The sequence below is a fragment of the Gavia stellata genome, unplaced genomic scaffold (assembly GCF_030936135.1).
Source record: "Gavia stellata isolate bGavSte3 unplaced genomic scaffold, bGavSte3.hap2 HAP2_SCAFFOLD_278, whole genome shotgun sequence".
NCBI classification, from domain to species: Eukaryota; Metazoa; Chordata; class Aves; order Gaviiformes; family Gaviidae; genus Gavia; species Gavia stellata.
Genome location: NW_026776443.1, coordinates 58,326 through 76,951, shown reverse-complemented (window position 1 = coordinate 76,951; position 18,626 = coordinate 58,326). Strand labels below are relative to the sequence as shown.

The 18,626-nt window shown below is 68.0% G+C and overlaps 1 protein-coding gene across 1 annotated transcript; it reads left to right on the top strand.

The window, feature by feature from the left end:
• The first annotated feature begins 2,720 nt into the window (after positions 1–2,720).
• Positions 2,721–9,798, top strand: TGM1 (transglutaminase 1). Its single transcript, XM_059834606.1, is given in 17 exon segments — positions 2,721–2,943; positions 3,478–3,657; positions 3,940–4,209; positions 4,421–4,539; positions 4,920–5,027; positions 5,899–6,073; positions 6,592–6,730; positions 6,951–7,054; positions 7,247–7,335; positions 7,418–7,571; positions 8,286–8,365; positions 8,367–8,411; positions 8,413–8,572; positions 8,794–8,954; positions 9,199–9,335; positions 9,568–9,598; positions 9,601–9,798. Coding segments are annotated over 17 exon segments (2,373 nt in total).
• The last annotated feature ends 8,828 nt before the right edge of the window (positions 9,799–18,626 follow it).

Below are 18,626 nucleotides of genomic sequence, written 5' to 3'. Positions count from 1 at the left end.
ACATAGTGAGCCATAGCCCCACCCCATGGGCCCCCCTTGCCACATAGTGCGCCATCACCCTACACCATAGGACCCCCCTGCCACAGAGTGAGCCATTACCCTACACCATAGGAACCTCCTTGCCACATAGTGAGCCATTACCTTACACCATATAGATGCCCCCGCCACATAGTGAGCCATTGCCCCACCCCATGGGACCCCCTTGCCACATAGTGAGCCATTGCCCCTACACCATACGCCCCCCCCGCCACATAGTGAGCCATTACCCTACACCATAGGAACCCCCTTGCCACATAGTGAACTATTACCGTACATCATATAGACGCCCCCGCCACATAGTGAGCCATTGCCCCACCTCATAGGAACCCCCTTGCCACATTGTGAGCCATTACCCTACACCATAGGACCCCCCCGCGACATAGTGAGCCATTGCCCCACCCCATAGGACCCCCCTGCCACATAGTGAGCCATTGCCCCACCCCATAGGAACCCCCTTGCCACATAGTGAGCCATTGCCCCACCTCATAGGAACCCCCTTGCCACATTGTGAGCCATTACCCTACACCATAGGACCCCCCCGCCACATAGTGAGCCATTGCCCCACCCCATAGGACCCCCCTGCCACATAGTGAGCCATTGCCCCACACCATAGGAACCCCCGCCACATAGTGAGCCATTGCCCCACCCCATAGGCCCCCCCGCCACATAGTGATCCCGGGAGGGGCAGAGGGAGTGCCCGGGCGCCGGGGTCCCCCCTGCCTCGACACCCTCCCCACAAGGTGTGGGGCAACAGGGGGGCGTGGTCTGCTGAGCCCCACCCCTTCCTCTCCAGGTCACGCCCCTTTCCCCTGATTTACCGGCACCAGTGAGTGCGGGGCATTGGGAGTGCTGGGAGTCACTGGGAGGTACTGGGGTGACTGGGAGAGGGGATCGGGGTCACTGGGTTGGCTGGAAGGAGTAACCGGGCAAACTGGGGGGAGTGGGAGGCCGGGGACGGTGGAACTGGGTTTACTGGGAGCACTGGGAGGGGGTGACTGGGCAAACTGGGAGCACTGGGAGGGGTTAGTAGGGTTACTGGGAAGACTGGGAGGACCCAGAGGGGGTTACTGGGAGGACTGGGGAGTTGCTGGGAGCACTGGGAGGGGATAACTGGAGTTACTGGGAGCACTGGGAGGGGGTTACTGGGCAAGCTGGGAGCACTGGGAGGGGTTAATAGAGTTACTGAAAGGTCTGGGAGAACACAGACGGGGTTACTGGGAGGACTGGGGGGGTACTGGGAGCACAGGGAGGGGGTTACTGGGAGGAATGGGAGGACTGGGAGGGGGGTACTGGGCGAACTGGGAGCACTGGGAAGGGTTAGTAGACTTACCGGGAGGACACAGAGGGGCCTACTGGGAGCACTGGCGAGGGGTTACTGGGGCTGCTGGAAGCATTAGGGGGATAACTGGAAGCACTGGGGTTACTGGGAGCACTGGGATGGGGGTTACGGGGGCTGCTGGAAGCACTAGGGGGGGTATCTGGAAGCACCGGGGTTACTGGGAGCACTGGGAGGGTGTAACTGGGGTTACTGGAAGCGCTGGGAGGGGCCAAGTGAGAGCACTGCGGTTACCGAGAGCACTGGGAGGGGGTAACTGGGCTTACTGGGAGCACTGGGGGGTTACTGGGAGCACTTGGGGGGGCTGCTGGGAGCAGCGGGAGCACAGGAAGGTGGGAACTGGGCAGACTGGGGGAACTGGTCGGGCTGGGAGCGCTCCCGGACGCCTGGGTCCCTGCTGCGGCGGGGGAGGAGGCGGTGGGGGGGGAGCTGCTCAGGCAGGCCCGGACGCCTGGGTCCCTCCGGCGCCAGGCTCGGGTGGGGCACTGGGAAGGACTGGGAGGGAACTGGTCCATACTGGGAGCCTGGGAGAGGTGTCTGGGCTGTACTGGGGGGGAGCTAGAAGGTGGCTGGGCTGTACTGGGAGCCTGGGAGAGGTTATGGGGCTGTATTGGGAGGGACTGGGGGGGGAACTGGGCCATACTGGGAGCCTAGGAGGGGTTACTGGGCCATACTGGGAGGGACTGGGGGGCCTGGGCCATACTGGGAAGGGCTTCATGGCGTCAGTCAGTCATTCTAGAAGCTCTTACTGGTGTGTGGTGGCCCATTCTGGTTCTCACTGGTTTCTAATGGTTTCTACCGGCCTCTATTATCCTGTATGGCCTCATAGCGGTCTATCCCGGTCTTACTGGTCATACTGGGAAGGGTCTGGAGGCTTTAATGGCCCATGGAAGGTCTTACCGGCCTGGGGTGACCTGTACTGGTTTCTACTGCCTTACAATGCTCTATGCGGGTCTTTACTGGTCTTCAATAAGCTGTACCGGTCCATACTGGTCCATACTGGTCATACTGGGAGGGGTCTGGAGGCTTTAACGGGCCATTCTGGAAGGTCTTACCAGGTCGTGGTGGTTCCTACGGGTCCGTACTGGTGTTTACGGGTCCGTGATGGCCTTCTGCTGATCTATACTGGTCCTTATGGGTCCTTACTGGTCTTCTACTGGTCCATACTGGCCTTTACTGAACTGCACTGGTCCACACTGGTCTTACTGGTCATACTGGGAAGGGGTTGGAGACATTAACGGGCTGTTCCGGAAGGTCTTACTGGTCTGTGGTGGCCCGTACCGGTTCCCACCGTCTTCCAGTGGTCCGTACTGGTCCAAACTGGTCTCGCTGGCACCCGCAGGCGATGCCGGACGCCGACCCCCGCCTGGACCCGGGCCGCTGGGCGGCCGCCAGCTTCCGCCCGCGGGGGGCGCCCTCTGCCCCGGCCCCCCGCCCCCGCCGGGGCTTCTGGCGCCGCCTGGGCGGCTGCTGCGGCTGCTGCGGCTGCTGCCGACGGGGCACCGAGGACTGGGAGCCCCCCCCCGGCGAGATCCCGGGGCGCCGCCCCCCCCAGCCCCTGCGGCCCGGTCAGTGCCAGGGAGGGGGCGAGCGGCGGCGGTTTCGATGCTCCCCGGGGGGGGGGGAGGGTGGTTTCGGGGCTCCCCAGGTGGGAAAAGGGCGGTTTTGGGGTTCCCCCCCGGCAGATTGGGCGGGGGGGGTGACTTCCCCTTTGCCCCCCTCCCTTCTCTCCCTCCATCACCATTTTGGGGCAAAAAGTGCCATTTTGGGGCGGTTTCCAGGCTTTCCTGGGGCAGAAAAGGCGGTTTCAAGGCCCCCCCGAGCTGCTTTTAAGGGTTTCGTCCCCCCCAAGGGAAATTTAGGTGTCTTGGGGTCCCCCCTATTAGCCCCCCACCCCCACCCCCCCGCTGTATCCCCCTGTTTCCGTTTTGGGGCCCAAACCGCCCATTTTGGTCCATTTCCAGGCTTACGAGGGTAAATGACGGTTTCAAGGCCCCCCGCCACCCCCGGGGTTCTCGGGGCCGCTTTGGGGGTTCCGGGGGTGGGATCGGCACGGGGTTTTCACCGCCTGTGTCGTGTCCCCCCCCCCCCCCCCCCAACAGGCCTCTTGGCCCCCCGGGGGCTGGTCGTGGGCTCGTCAGCCAATCGGATCGCTCACCACACCTCCGAATTCGCCTGCCCCCACCTGGTGGTGCGGCGGGGACAGCCCTTCGACCTGCGCGTCCTCCTGCCCCGGCCCTTCGACCCCGCGGACGACAGCCTCTGCGTGGAGCTCACCCTCGGTGGGGGGCGACTGGGGGGGGATTTGGGCCGGGGGGGCGGCCCCGTGGGGCAATAGGGGCGCGGTGACATCACCCAGGGCGCGGTGACATCACCCAGGAGGGGTGATGACGTCACCCAGGCTGCCACGCCCTCGCCCAGCGTGCCCTCGGCCTCGCCCTGGGGTGTCGTGTGTCCCCCCCACCCTACTTGGGGCGGGGGGGGCACAGTGACATCACGGGGAGCGGCGGGCTCACCTGCGCAGGCGATGACCTCACACCTGGGGGGATGATGTCACCCCGCAGGCCCCAACCCGCAGGTGGCGAAGGGTACCCACGTCCTCATCCCATTGGGCGAAACCTCGGCCACCGGTTGGACAGCTGAGGAAGAGGAGGTGGAGGAGGGGGCGGAGCGTCCCGGAGGCCCCGCCCTCAACCTCTGCCTCGCCGCCCCACCCGACGCTCCCATTGGCCGCTACCGCCTCAGCATCAAGACCCGCACGAGGGCGGGGGAGTACGCGGCCCCCTTTGACGACGCCAACGACTTCTTCCTCCTCTTCAACCCCTGGTGCCCGGGTGAGCCGGCCCCGTTTCGGGGCAAAACTCCCCCACTTTGGGCAATCCGGGGGCTCCCTCCCCAATTTGGCGGTTTCAGGGCTCCCCGGGGTGAGATTTGGCAGTTTTGGGGCTCCCCAATCTCCCTTTGGCAGTTGGCGGGGCTCAACGGGGCGGGGCTTAGAGATTTCGGGGACACCCCCCCTGATTTTTGGGGTGCCCCCCCCCCCAGATGACCACGTCTACATGGAGAAAACGAGCGACCTTAACGAGTACGTCCTCAACGAGACGGGACGCATCTTCTACGGCACCGAGGACCAGATCGCCGAGCGCTCCTGGAACTACGGGCAGGTACCCCCAAAATTGGGGACCCCAAAAAGTGGGAGAATCCCCCCACATTGGAGAGACCCTGAAAATCCAGGTGGGAAACGGGGCGGGGGCATTCAAATGAGGTGGGGACCCCAAAAACAGGGGGGCCACCCCGAAATTTGGGGATATCCTAGAACGGGGGACCCTAAAAATTGGGGGACAGCCAAAAAAACTATAGGGGGTCCCTAAAATCGTCATGGGGGTCCCCAAAACCACCAAGGGGGGGGTGTCTCAAAATGATCACGGATCCCCGTAATATCGGGGCGTGGGAACGACCCTGAAACCACTTTTTGGATCTGGGAGGGGTTGGGGGGGATTCGGGGGGGGTGGGGGCACCCCTGATTTGGGGGGGGGTCCCCCAGTTCGACACAGGGGTGCTCGAGGCGTGCCTGTACATCCTGGACCGCCGGGGGATGCCCCACAGCGCCCGGGGGGACCCCGTCATGGTGTCCCGCGTCGTCTCCGCCATGGTGGGTATTTGGGGTGACTCAGGAAGGGTTTGAGGTCACTTATGGGGTCTGGGGGGCGACTTATGGGGGCTCTGGGGCACTCTAAGGGGGTTTGGGGGGGAAATGGGGTGGTTTGGGGGGCCCACCATGGGTTTTCAGGTGGGATATGGGGGTTTGGGGGTCCCCTGTGTGGTTTTGGGGTGAATTAGGGGGGATTAGGGGCGAGTTGTGCAGATTTAGTGGTGTTCTAAGGGGGTTTGGGGGAAAACATGGAGTTCTGGGGGGGCCACTGTGGGGTTTGGGGGTGACTCTGTGGGGTTTGGGGGGGTTTCTTTGGGGTTTGGGGGGATTCTGATTGCATTTGGGGAGTATCAATGGCGTTTTGGGGTTCTTTGGTCTTTTTGGGGGGCTGCTGATGAGGTTGGGGGGGGTGTTGGGTGGATTTCCATGGAGCCTTTGAGGCTCTTCAAGGCTCTTCTCGGTGCTGATGAGTTTTGGGGGAGTTTGTTGGGTTTTGGGGGGGCTCTGATGACTTTTGGGTGAGGTTCGTTTGGTTTTGGGGGGGATCTGATGACTTTGGGGGGGTTCGATTGGTTTTGGGGGGGTTCTGATGGCTTGAGGGGGGCGTTCGTTGGGTTTTGGGGCATTTCCATGGGGTTTTGGGGGGCTCTGACATTTTGGGGGGTCCTCAATGGGGTTTGGGTTGGGGGGGCCCCATGACTTTGGGGGTTCTCTTGATTTGTGGAGTTACCTTCAGGTTTTTGAGGGGTTTTGGTGGCGTTTTGGGGGTTCCGATGGCTTTTTGAGGCGTTTCGGGGCGGTTCCGGGATTCTCCGTGCTTTGGGGGCGCCGGGGGGGGTTCCCCCTCCCCTGACGTTTCGGGGTGCCCCAGGTGAACTCTCTGGATGACAACGGGGTGCTGGTGGGCAACTGGACGGGGGACTACGCTCAGGGCACCAACCCCTCCGCCTGGGCCGGCTCTGTCGACATCCTCCGCGCCTACCACGGCGCCGGGGCCCCCGTGCGCTACGGCCAGTGCTGGGTCTTTGCCGGCGTCATGACCACTGGTGCGTGTCCCACTCACCCCCCGCGGACTGGTTTATACTGGTCTGGACTGGTCCGGCTCTGGCGTAGACTGGGGAAGTGGGTAGGAGGGTCTGGATGCCTCCAGGAGCCGCTGGAAAGTGGAGGGAGTTGCTATAAGGGAGAGAAGTTGGGCATAAGGCGCCAGGTTTCATACTGGTTTCCTACTGGTCTGACACTGGCTGATACTGGTCTGACCCAGGTTTATAGTGGGAGATGCTCTGGGGTGTTTGGGGAGCTCCTGGGAGTCACGCAAAGGCAGACTGGAGCTCGTAGTACGGGGATAAGCGAAGCCTAAAATGCGTTCTTGGTACTGGTTTGTACTGGTTTATAGTGGTTCAGCCTCGTTAGAGACTGGTTTGTACTGGGAGGGGGTCCAGAGTGCCCTGGGAGTTGCTGGAAGGCAGATGGGAGCCTCTCACAGGGAGAGGAGTCAACCCTGGGAGATACGCTCCGGTACTGGTTTGTACTGGTTTGTACTGGTTTGTACTGGTGCCCCCAGTGCTGCGGTGCCTGGGCCTCCCCACCCGCACCGTCACCAACTACAACTCGGCCCACGACACCGACGTCTCACTCACCACCGACATCTACTTCGACGAGAACATGCGGCCCCTGGAGCGCCTCAACACCGACTCCGTCTGGTACTGGTTTATACTGGTTTGGGACTGGGAAGGGGGCGCCGGCTTGGGGGCTGTGGGGCCGAGAACAGCTGATGTAGGGGGTGGGGTGGGGCTCCTCCTCGGCCGTTCTGGTGCATACTGGTGCATACTGGTTTATATTGGCACTCACCGGTTTATGCCGCTCCACGCTGGTCCGTGCTGGTCCGTGCTGGTCCGTACTGGTTTCTACTGGGCCGCGCAGGAACTTCCACGTCTGGAACGACTGCTGGATGAAGCGCCCTGACCTCCCCGACGGCTACGACGGCTGGCAGGTCGTCGACGCCACCCCCCAGGAGACCAGCAGCGGTACTGGTTTATACTGGTCTGTGTTGGGAGGCGCTGGGAGGAGGCCTGGGGGGTCCCTGGGGGGTCCCCGGGGGGTCCCGGGGGGTGGGTGGGTTGTACCAGCGGGAGAGGGAAGAGCCACCACGGGGGCCCAGTGTCCCGTAACAGCCCGCACTGGTCCTTACTGGTTTATACTGGTGACGCCCCCCCCAGGGCTGTTCTGCTGCGGGCCGTGCTCGGTGACGGCGGTGAAGAACGGGGAGGTCTTCCTCAAGTACGACACCCCCTTCGTCTTCGCTGAGGTAGAGGGGCGGGGCTCAGCGGGGCGGGGCCCCCGCCAGGTGGTGGGCGTGGCCCGTGCTGACGAGCGGGGCGTGGCCGCAGGTGAACAGCGACAAGGTCTACTGGCAGCGGCAGCCCAACGGCGCCTTCACGGTGGTGCACGTGGAGGAAGGCGCCATTGGGCGCCGCATCAGCACCCTGGGGGCGGGGTCCGGCGCCCGGTTGGACATCACCCACCAGTACAAGCACCCCGAGGGTGAGGCCCCGCCCCCCGACGCCCCTTGACCCCGTGGCCCTTGACCCCTGTGACCCAACGCCCCTTGGCACCGGCGTTCCGAGCCCCGAGTGTTGACCGTTGACCCCCAACCCTTGACCCGCTGACCCAAGCCCCCGGCCCCTCGGACCCCGTGACCTGCGCCCTTTGACCCCCCATCAGCCCATGACCCCGAGGCCCCGTGACCCTTGGCCTAGTTGCCTGAGACCCATGACCCCGATCCAACAACCCCTGACCCCACGTAGCGGCCCCTTGATGCTGTGACCCCGCAACCCTTGACCTGTTGGCCCAAGACCCCTGACCCTTGCCCCCCGACCCCAGAAGTCCTTCCCCTTGACCCCAAACCCAACACCCCTTGACCTCAAGACCCCCGTAACCCTTGACCCCTTGACCTTCCCCTTGACCCCAAACCCAATACCCCTTGACCTCAAGCCCCCATAACCCTTGACCCATTGACCTTCCCCTTGACCCCGAAACCCAACACCCCTTGACCTCAAGCCCCCGTAACCCTTGACCCATTGACCTAAGACCCATGACCCAAAAACCCAACCCATGACCGCTGACCGCTGTGCCCCCCGACCCTTCACCCCCCATGACCCCTTGAGCCAAGGACCCCACGGCATAACTTCAACTTACGCCCCTTGACCCCCCGCTCCCCCCCGCTGCCCCCTGACCCTTGACCTCTGCCCCCCGCAGGCTCGGAGGAGGAGCGCCGTGCCGTCTCCACCGCCACCTCCCACGGCTCCCGTCCCCGAACCCGCAACCGGGGGACCCCCCTCCTCCGGGGAGGTGACGGTGACGGTCGGGGCGGGGCCGGCGGTGGCGGGGGGCGGAGCTGGAGCTGCGGGCGGTGGCCCGGAACGAAGGGGTGGAGCCTCGGACGCTCCGCCTCCGCCTGGCCCTCTCCGCCGTCCGCTACACCGGTGTTTCCGGAGCCCCCTTCCGGCAGGAGCAGCACCGGCGCACCCTGCCGCCGGGGCAGGGTGAGACCCGGGTGCACGGGTCCCCTCGGTGACACCCCCCGGGTGCACGGGTCCCCTCGGGTGACACCCCCCGGGCGCACGGGTCCCTTCCGTCCCTCTTGTCCCCCGGGGGAAGCGCTGACCCCAGGCCTGCCCTAGACCTCGGAGGGGGCTTGGGGGGGCCCGGCCGCCCGGATCCCGCCCGGGTCCCCGACGTCACGTCCGTCGTGTGTCCCCCCCAGAGGAGACGGTGACGATGACGGTGACCTACGCTGAGTACGGGCCCCACGTGGGGGACCAGGACGCGCTGAAGCTGACGGTGGCCGGAGCCGTGGAGGAGACGGGGCAGGTGGTGGCCAAGGAGCTGCGGGTCCGGCTGCACACGCCCGAGCTCACCTTGACGGTGAGGGTGCCGTGTGTCCCCCCCCCAAATTCCGGGGTCCCCCCTGAATGCCGGGGTCCCCCCCGAGGACGCTTGGGTCCTCCGGGGCGGGTCTGGGGTTCCTCCATCATCCCGGCCCCAGCTGGTGGGTGGGGGTGGGGAGGGAGGAGACCCGGATGCCGGGGTCCCCTCCCCTCTGGAATGTCGGGGTCCCCCCCAGATGTCGGGGTCCCCCCCCGGACACCCGGGTCCTCTCTCGCGGCAGCTGCTGGCCCCGGCGGTGGTGGGGGAGGAGACCCCGGTCCAGGTGGTTTTCCAGAACCCGCTGCCGGAGACCCTGAGCGGAGCCACCCTACGGATGGAGGGCGCCGGCATCTCCTGCCCCAAACCCTTCCAGATGGGGTGAGGACCCGGCGTCGGGGGGGGGCCCCGGGGGGGGACCCCAAACCTTCGGGGAGGGGACCCCGATGGGGAATGGGGGACGCGGTGTCCCGGGGGGACCCAAAATGCCGGGGAGGGGGGGCCTGGGAATCCGGGGAGGGGTCCCCCAGCGCCCCGGGCGGTGGTGTGTGGTGTTGGGGGGGGGGTGTCACCCCCCCGTGACCCCCCCTGACCCCCCGTGACCCCCCGGCAGGTCGGTGGGGGCGGGGCAGACGGTGCGGCTGTGCGCCAGGCGGTGGTCCCGCTGCGCCCGGGGCGCCGGCGCCTGGTGGCCGCGCTGGAGAGTCCCCAACTCGGGCCCCTCCACGGCGCCCTCCAGATCGACGTTGCCCCCGCGCCCGCCGGGAGCACCGGGAGCCCCCCCCGGCGCCCGCGACGCGCCCGGCGCCGCGCACCCCCTCCCGCCGGGAGCACCGGGGGCTGAGGGGGGGCACGGGGAGGGCGCGGAGGGGGCACTGGGGGCACTGGGAGGGTGACGGGGGGCCACTGGGAGGGTGCGGAGGGGGTACTGGGGGCACTGGGAGGGTGAGGGGGGGGCACTGGGAGCACTGGGGGGGTGTGGAGGGGTGACTGGGGGTGCTGGGAGTGTGACTGAGAGCACCTGGACAGGGTTTGGGGGCATACTGGGAAGACTGGGACCAAGGTTTGGGGCATACTGGGAGGACTGGGAGGGTTAAAGGGAGCACTGGGACTGGGTTTGGGGGGTCACTGGGAGCACTGGGACCGTGTGTTGGGGGATACTGGGAGCACTGGGACTGGGTTTGGGGGTCACTGGGGAGCACTGGGACTGGGTTTGGGGTCACTGGGAGCAATGGGACTGAGTTTGGGGCATACTGGGAGCACTGGGACTGGGTTTGGGGGGTCACTGGGAGCACTGGGACTGGGTTTGGGGGTCACTGGGAGCACTGGGACTGAGTTTGGGGCATACTGGGAGCACTGGGACTACTGGGTTTGGGGGTCACTGGGAGCACTGGGACCGGATTTGGGGTATACTGGGAGCACTGGGAGGGTCACTGGGAGGAGCCGGGGGGGTCACTGGGGGCAGCTGGGAGAGCCCCGCCCCCCCCCCAGTGCCCCCAGTTTGGCCCCACCCCCTCCCAGTTCGCCTTGTTTCGCCCCAAACCGCCCCAATGACGTCATCGTGCCTTTCTCCCCCCCGTGACGTCACCGCCACCCGTCCCCGACCCCCCCCTCCCCCCACCTCGTCAATAAACCGCCGTGATGAAACAGCGGCCCCGTGACGTCATTGAGGGGGGGCGGTGCCGAGCGGAGGGGGGCGGAGCGGGGGAGGTGACGTCACAAAGGGGGCGGGGAGGGCGCCTGCCGACGGGTCGCGGCGGCGGCCAATGGGGAGGGGGCGGGGGGGGTGGGCGGGACCACGCCTTTAACGCGCGACTCACCAGCGCCTTGACGTCACTTCCGGCGCGGCGGCACCGCGGAGACGCTGCCGCGATCCCGGTCCCGCCGGTGCCGCCACGAGCGCCGCCCCCCCCACCCCCCCCCTCCCGCCGCCGCCGCCGCCGCCAACCCCCGCCCGGAAGTGACGGCACCGCGCCATGGGCGGAAGTGACGTGAGGTGAGCGGGGCGGGGGGCTGGGGAGGGCGCGCGGGTGGCGGGGGCAGGGGCGGGGGGCGGGGGCGGTGAGGCGGGGGGGCGTGGCAAGAGCCCGGGGGGGCGTGTCTTCGGGCCTGGGGGGGCGGGGACGCGGCGCTACGGGCGTGGCTACGGGCCGGGGGGCGTGGCTTACCCCGCGTGGGGCGAGCCTCCCACTGACCCCGCCCCCTCCCCAGCCCCAGCGTGGCCCTGCGGGTGGCGCTGTCGGGGGCGTGGCACGTGGTGCGTGGGCGGAGCCTGGGCCAGTTCCCGCGCGTCCTGGGGCTGCTGGAGGCCGTGGGGCGGGCGGCCCCCGGCGCCGTCCGCTTCCGACACGGCGCCTCCGCCTGCGTCTCGGCCTGCAGGCCGCCGTGAGTACCCCCCGCCACCCTTCCCAGCCTGCACCGGGGCGCCCGGCCCCCGCCCCTGCCCCGCCCGCCCTGCCCCGCCTCCCCGCCCCCCAAGATGGCCGCCGCCCTCCCCACCTCCCTCGGCGCCACACAAGATGGCCGCCCGGACCCCCCCCAAAGATGGCTGACGCCCTCCTCCCGCCACCCTTCCCATGGCAGCCATCTTCCCATGATGCTCTGGGGCCAGCGGCCATCTTCCCATGATGCCCCGGGGCTGGTGGCCATCGTCCCATGATGCCCTGGGGCTGGCGGCCATCTTCCCATGATGCCCCAGGGACGGCAGCCATCTTCCCATGATGCCCCAGGGACGGCAGCCATCTTCCCATGACCCCCCAGGACTGGCGGCCATCTTCCCATGATGCCCCAGGGACGGCAGCCATCTTCCCACAGCTCCCCATGGCGGCAGCCATCTTCCCATGCCCCACCACCCCCCCTCCTCCCCGCCCCCACACTCTCCCCCCCCCCTCCCCCCCCCCCGTCGGCCATGTTTCCCACCCCCGGCGGCCATCTTGCCCCGCTGCCCCACAGGTGGTGGTGCGGATGCTGCAGGAGGCGCAGCCCGACGGGAAGGTCTTCGACGCCATCGACTCCTTCTTCCCCGAGGGGGGAGGCGGCGGCCGCCGGCCACGGCCAGGCTGTGAGTGAGGGGGGGGGGCGGGGAGGGGCACGGGGGAAGGCCCAGGCGCGGCCTCACTCCCCCCCCTCCCCGTGTCCCCCCCAGACCCCCCAGGAGGCTGGCGATGGTGGGGGAGGCGCAGGAGAGCTTCCGCGACCTGGTGCTGGCGCTGCTGGCGGACCGCGGGCGGCGGGCGGCCTACCTGCAGGTACCTCCCAGTACAGACCGGCAGCTCCCCAGTGCCTCCCAGTTCCCTCCAGCACCCTCCCGGTGCCTCCTGCTGCCGCCCAGTTCCCCTCGGGTGCCCTCCCAGTGCCTCCCAGTCCCTCCAATGGGTCCTGGGTGCCGGGGGGGGGGGGTCTGCCAGGGGACATCCTGGTGTCTCGCAGTGCCCTCCCAGTTTATCCCAGCGCCCCCCAGGTGCCTCCCGGTGCCCGTCCCTCCCGATGGGGCCTGGGTTCCCCGGGGAGGGGCTCCCAGTGCCCCCCAGTGCCTCCCAGTATCCCCAGGGCCCGGCGGGGCAGGAGTACGGGGAACCGTTCCTGCAGGCGCTCGAGCGCCTCTTCTACGAGTACCTGCAGCGGCTGGAGAGCGCCCTGCCCCCCCCCCCGACCGACCTGCGCCAGGTGGGCGGGGCCTCTGGGAGGGGGCGGGGCTGCTAGGGGTGGGGCCTGCGGAAGGGGTGGGGCTTTGGGGCTGGAGGAGGGGAGGGAGGGGGGAGGAGAAGTCTTGGGGGTGGGGCTTAAGTGGAGGGGGGTGGGTCTGGGTTGAAAGGTTGGGGCGGGGCTTAGGGAGAGGGTGGGGCTTGCCCTAACTGGGCGGGGTCCAAGGGGCGGGGCTCAGGGCACAGGGACGGGGCGCAGCCTCGGCCCCGCGCCCCTGACCCTGCCCTTCCCAGCTCCACGAGGCGGTGTGGAGCCACGCCCCTCCGGGCTCCGCCCCCACGACCTGCCAATCCTGAGCCGGTACCTGGCTGACATGGGCCACGCCCACTGCGGTAGGTGGGGCCGGGCACAAGGGGCGGGGCCTAACGCGAGGGGCGGGTCTTCGCACCTAAGGGCAAGGGGCGGGGCTTTTAGGGAGGCTGTGACCCTCGGAAGCCCCGCCCAACTCTAAGCCCCGCCCCCAGGCCGCGTGCCCCGCCCTCCTGACCACCACCGCTCCGGAGACGACGGGGTCCCTCCGCCAGGAGCCGCCCGCCGGGTGAGCAGCCCCGCCCCCTTCGCAGAGTCGGCCCCGCCCCTTTTTCCCTAATTAACACCCTGTCCCCTCCCGGCTCCGCCCCCTCCAGGTTGAGGCCCCGCCCAGGCCTCCGGAGGCTCCCGCTCCGCTCAAGCCCCCCCCCTTGGGTGAGTATGGAGGGCGGGGAACCCCGGCCCGCCCCCAGGGGAGGGACCCAGGGCCCCGCCCTGACCCGCCCCTCCCCCGCAGATTTTGTCCATGATGTCACCAGTGACGTCGGAGGACGACGGTTACCCCCCGCAGAAAGGTGGGGGGGGTAATTAGGGGTCTGGGGGGGCAATTAGGGGTCTGGGGGGCAATTGGGGGTTATGGAGGGGCAATTAGGGGTTACGGGGGGATAATTAGGGGTCTTGGGGGGGGTAATTAGGGGTTATGGGGGGATAATTAGGGGTCTGGGGGGGTAATTAGGGGTCTGGGGGGGCAATTGGGGGTCATGGGGGGGTAATTAGGGGTCTGGGGGGGCAATTAGGGGGTTATGGGGGGACAATTGGGGGTCTGGGGGGCAATTAGGGGTTATGGGGGGGTAATTAAGGTTTCTGGGGGCAATTAGGGGTTACGGGGGGATAATTAGGGGTCTGGGGGGGGTAATTAGGGGTTATGGGGGGATAATTAGGGGTCTGGGGGGGTAATTAGGGGTCTGGGGGGCAATTGGGGGTCATGGGGGGTAATTAGGGGTCTGGTGGGGCAATTGGGGGTCTGGGGGCAATTAGGGGTTATGGGGGGGTAATTAAGGGTCTGGGGGGCAATTAGGGGTTATGGGGGGTAATTAGGGGTGTGGGGGGGCAATTAGGGGTTATGGGGGTGCAATTAGGGGTTATGGGGGGGGTAATTAGGGGTGTGGGGGGCAATTAGGGGTTATGGGGGTGCAATTAGGGGTTATGGGGGGGTAATTAGGGGTGTGGGGGGGCAATTAGGGGTTATGGGGGGGCAATTAGGGGTCTGGGGTGGTAATTAGGGGTCTGGGGGCAAATGGGGGATCCTGGGGCAGACACGTCAGTTGGGGGGTAATTAATTAGGGGTCTTGGGGGGGGCAGTTGGGGGTCTGGGGGGGGTAATTAGCGACCACAGATGGGGCAATTAGGGGCAGGAGGAACAGTTAATCCCCCTTTTTCTCCCCAGGCTCCGGGCGCTGCCCCTCTCCCGCTTCGCCCTGCCCCGATCCGGTGAGTGCCTGGCTGTTAATTACCCCCCCTAATTACCCCCATGTTAATTACCACCGTCCTGGAGCCATTGAGCTTCCCCCGCCCCCCCCCCCGCCATCCCATTGGTCTGTCCCAGCCGCGCTCCTGCCCATTGCTCCCCAGAACTCGAGTGGTCCCGCCCATCCCTCCCGTGCCCTCAATGGGGCTGTACCATGGTGCGGGGGGGGAAGTGTTAAACGGGCCAATCGGCTTTTAGGAGGGAAGGAGGCGGCCAATGGGACAGCGACAGTACTGAGGAGGGGGCGGGCGGTGGTGGATGTGACGGGGTGGAGTCCCGAAATGGTTACACGGGGGGGGGGGGCGGGTAAAAAAAAGCCATTCCCCCCCCGCCGTGTCCGCGCGATGGTGCGCTCCGGCGGCGGGGCGGGCCCTGCGCGCTGATTGGCCGCGGAGCGGCGGTCCGCGCCGCCAATGGCACGCGGTGGAGGGGACGGGGGGGGGGGAGAACTACAACTCCCATCAGCCCCCGCGCGGGCGGGCGCCGACATTTTGTGTTGCGCCGCGGCGGTGGCGGCGGGGGGAAGTGACGTAGTGGGCGGTGCTCGGGGGGCATTTCCGCTTCCGGGCGAGGGAGCGGAGCCGCGGTGGTCACGATGCTGATCAAAGTGAAGGTGCGGCGGAGGGGGGACCCCCGGGGGTGGTGGGGAGCTGTGGGGCGGCACTGCGCGATGGGGGGGCGCAGTGTGGGGGGGTGCGGGGGGGGGTCGGGATCTTTGACGGGCTCCTCCCCACCTCCCGCAGACTCTGACGGGGAAAGAGATCGAGATCGACATCGAGCCCACGGACAAGGTAGAAGGCCCCGTGTCCCGTCCCCCCCCCGTCCCCCCCCAGCGCGGTTTTGGCTCGGCCCGGGCGCCTCGTGGTGCTCTGGGGTGGGGCGGGGTGGGGGGTTCTCTCGTGGGGGGGTGTGTCGTCCCCCCCCGAGGCCTCGTGGCGGGGCTGCGTCCCACTGAGGAGGTCCTCCCGCATCCCATGTTTCCCTGGGGAGGTCCCCCAGCATCCCACAGTGCCCTGGGGCGGCGGGTGGGGGGGGGTGTGTGTCTCCGAGCATCCCGCAATGATGCCGGAGACCCCGAGGCCCCACGATGCTTTGGGGCAGGTGGATGCGAATCAAGGAGCGGGTGGAGGAGAAGGAGGGGATCCCCCCACAGCAGCAGCGCCTCATCTACAGCGGCAAGCAGATGTGAGGGGCGGGGCCTGGGTGGGCGGGCCTGGGTGGGCGGGGCTTGTGGGAGGGGGTTGGGGAGGGAGGGGAGGGTACCTTGTGGGGATGGGGGGAGCGGAGATGGGAGAAGGGGCGTGCCTTTGCGAAGGAGGTGTGGCCTGTGAGGGGAGGGGCTTGCAGTGGGTGTGGTCTATAGGGGTGGGGCCTGGGGCAGGGGTGTGGTCGCAGTGAGAAGGTCAGGGAGGGATATGGAGGGGTGTGGCCCATGAAGGGGCGTAGCCCTAAGAAGTAGGCGTGGCTTGGGGAAAGGGCGGGGCTGAGGGGCGGGGCGAGGGTGACCCTGGGCCCCGCCCCACTGCCCCAGGAACGACGAGAAGACGGCGGCCCGACTACAAGATCCAGGGCGGCTCCGTCCTCCACCTCGTCCTCGCCCTGCGGTGGTGGGCGGGGCGCCGCGGTGAGGGGGCGGGGCTCGCGCCGGGCGCCCGCCCCTCTCCCTCGGCCCCGCCCGGGAGCGGGCGGGGGGAGCCCTCCCCTGCCCCCCCGGACCTGCCCCCCGCTGAGGTCTCCCTCCCTTCTACGGCCCCCTTATTTAATAAAGGTTCTCGCTGACGTCACGCTGCCGGCCCTGTGATGTCATTGTGGGGCGGGGCGGGGCGGGAGAAGGGGGGTGGGGGGGGTGTCCGGCGGGCGGGGTCCCACCGCTGCGGCGTCGCCCCTTTAATTGCGCCGCCGCGCCCGGGCCGCGTGGCGTCGCCCTTTTTAAGCGGGAGGGGGAGGGTTTGTGCCACGCCCCTTCCGGCGCACCGCCTCTTCCGGCGCTCCGCCCTTCCCAAGATGGCGGCGCCCGAGCTGGAGCAGCTCCTCGCGGAGCTGCTGGAGCCCGACAGCGATGTCATCCGCCGGGTAACGGGCACGGGGGGGGGGGCACCGGGGCGGGGACCGGGACCGGGACCCGCCCCGCGCTGACCGCTTCCCCCCCCACACCCCCCCAGGCCACCGCCCGCCTCCGCGAGGCCTTCGCCGACCCCCAGAACCCCCGCCCGCCTCGGCCTCCTCCTCAGCGCCGCCCCCCGGCCCCAGGTGCGGCCCCTCCCTGGGGGTGTCTGTCCGTCCGTCCGTCCCCCCGGGCGGTTCCGGGGTGACCACCCCCCGCCCCGTGTGACCCCCCCCGCCCCGTCTGCCCCCCCCCCCCCCAGGTCCGGCAATTGGCCGCCGTTCTGCTGCGGCGGCGGCTGTTGGGGCGATGGCGGCGCCTGGACCCGGCCCTGCGCCAGAGGTGGGTGCTGGAGGGCGGGGCTACGCTGGAAGGGGCGTGGCGACCCTGAAAGAGGCGTGGCTACGCTGGAAGGGGCGGGGCTAACCTCTGCCACGCCCCCCCGCAGGCTCCCGGCGCTGCTGGCCGAGGCCCTGGAGCGGGAGACGGAGTGAGTGGCGCCGGCGGCGGTTTCGGGGTCCCCCTCACCCCATAGCGGTGGTTTCGAGGCCGCCCCCCCCCCCGCAGCCCTCGGTGGTTTCGAGGCTCTCCCTGACCTGTCCCCTGTCCCCGTCCCCCCCCCAGGCGCGCGGTGACGGTGGCCCTGGCCCAGCTGGCGGCCCTGGTGCTGCGCCGGGGGGGGCTGAGCGCCTGGGGACCCCTCGGCGCGTGGGTGCAGGCGGCGGCACGGGACCCCCAGACCCCCCGCCAGGAGGTAAGGGCGGTTTCGAGGCTCCCCGCACCCCCCCAAAGTACCTCCCTCGCAGGAGGGAGGCGGTTTGGAGGGAGGGGGGCAACTAACGGCGGTTTCAAGCCCCCCGAGGGGCGGTTTCGAGGCTCCCCACACCCCGTTTTGCCCCCCCCAGGCAGCCCTGCTGGTGCTTGAGCGCGGCGCTGGAGGTGGCCCCCCAAGCGCTGGCCCCCCACGGCCCCCGCCCTGGCCGCCCTCTGCCGGGGGGCCCTCGCTCCCGGGGGGCCCCCCGGCCCCGTGGCCTGCAGCCTGCGGGCGCTGGGGGGGCTGGCGGCCATGTTGGGGGACACCCACACGGTGAGTGAGTGGGGGCGCGGGGCGGTTTCCCCCCCCCTTCTCACCCCTAAAACGGCGGTTTCAAGTCCCTCCCGACAAGCGTCGGTTTCGGGGTTCCCCCGAAAAGGGATGGTTTTCAGCCCCCAAAAGGAGGGTTTCGGGGAGCCCCAGGGCTGGGGGGGTTGTTCACCCCAAAACGGTGGGTTTGGGGCTTCCCGAAGCGGTGGGTTTCAGCCCCAAAATGGGTGTGGGGCCCCCCCGAAACAGCCGTTTTGGGGAGCCCTGAGAGGGTGGGTTTGGGGGCCCTCCAAAAAAACGAGCGCTTTTCGAGCTCCCCAAAGTGGCGGTTTTTGCGCTTGTCTGAAACGACCCTTTCCTGCCCCAAACGCCTTCTAAGAGGCAGCGGTTTTGGGGCTTCCCCGGAGCGGGGGTTTCGCACCCCGGAACGGCGGTTTTCGCGGCCCCCCGCGGACCGAACCCCCAAGAAGGCGCCTCGAAATGGCGATTTTTAAGGCCCAAACGGGCCGTTCGGGACCCGGGAAGATCCCTTTCGGGCCGGGGGGGTTTTGGGGTGCCCTGTGGTGGTTTCAGGGCCCCTCGTTGGTGTTGGGGGCCCCCCCCAAACCCCCTTTTTCCCCTTCCCCCTTCGCCCCCCCCAGGAGCTGCTGCGGTCGCTGCTGCCCTGACATCCTGACGGCCCTGAAGAACCTGATTGACACCGATGAGGTGATTTGGGGGGGGGGGGGCGGGATGTTTTGGGGGGGCTCTCAGCCATTTTGGGGGGGCTCTGGGGCCGGTTCAGGGCTCCCCTAAAGGATTTTGGGGTCTTTTCGGTGGTTTCAAGAGCTCCTCAGAGATTCCCTGGGCTGGTTTTGGAGTGCCTGGGGACAATTCGGGGTGTTTTGGGGTGCCCCGGTGCTGTTTTGGGGTGCCCCAGGCCATTTCAAGGGCAGTTTTGGGGCAATTTCGGGGGCTCTTGGTGGTTCCACGCCCTCCCCGGTGCTTTCGGGGTGCCCCCCA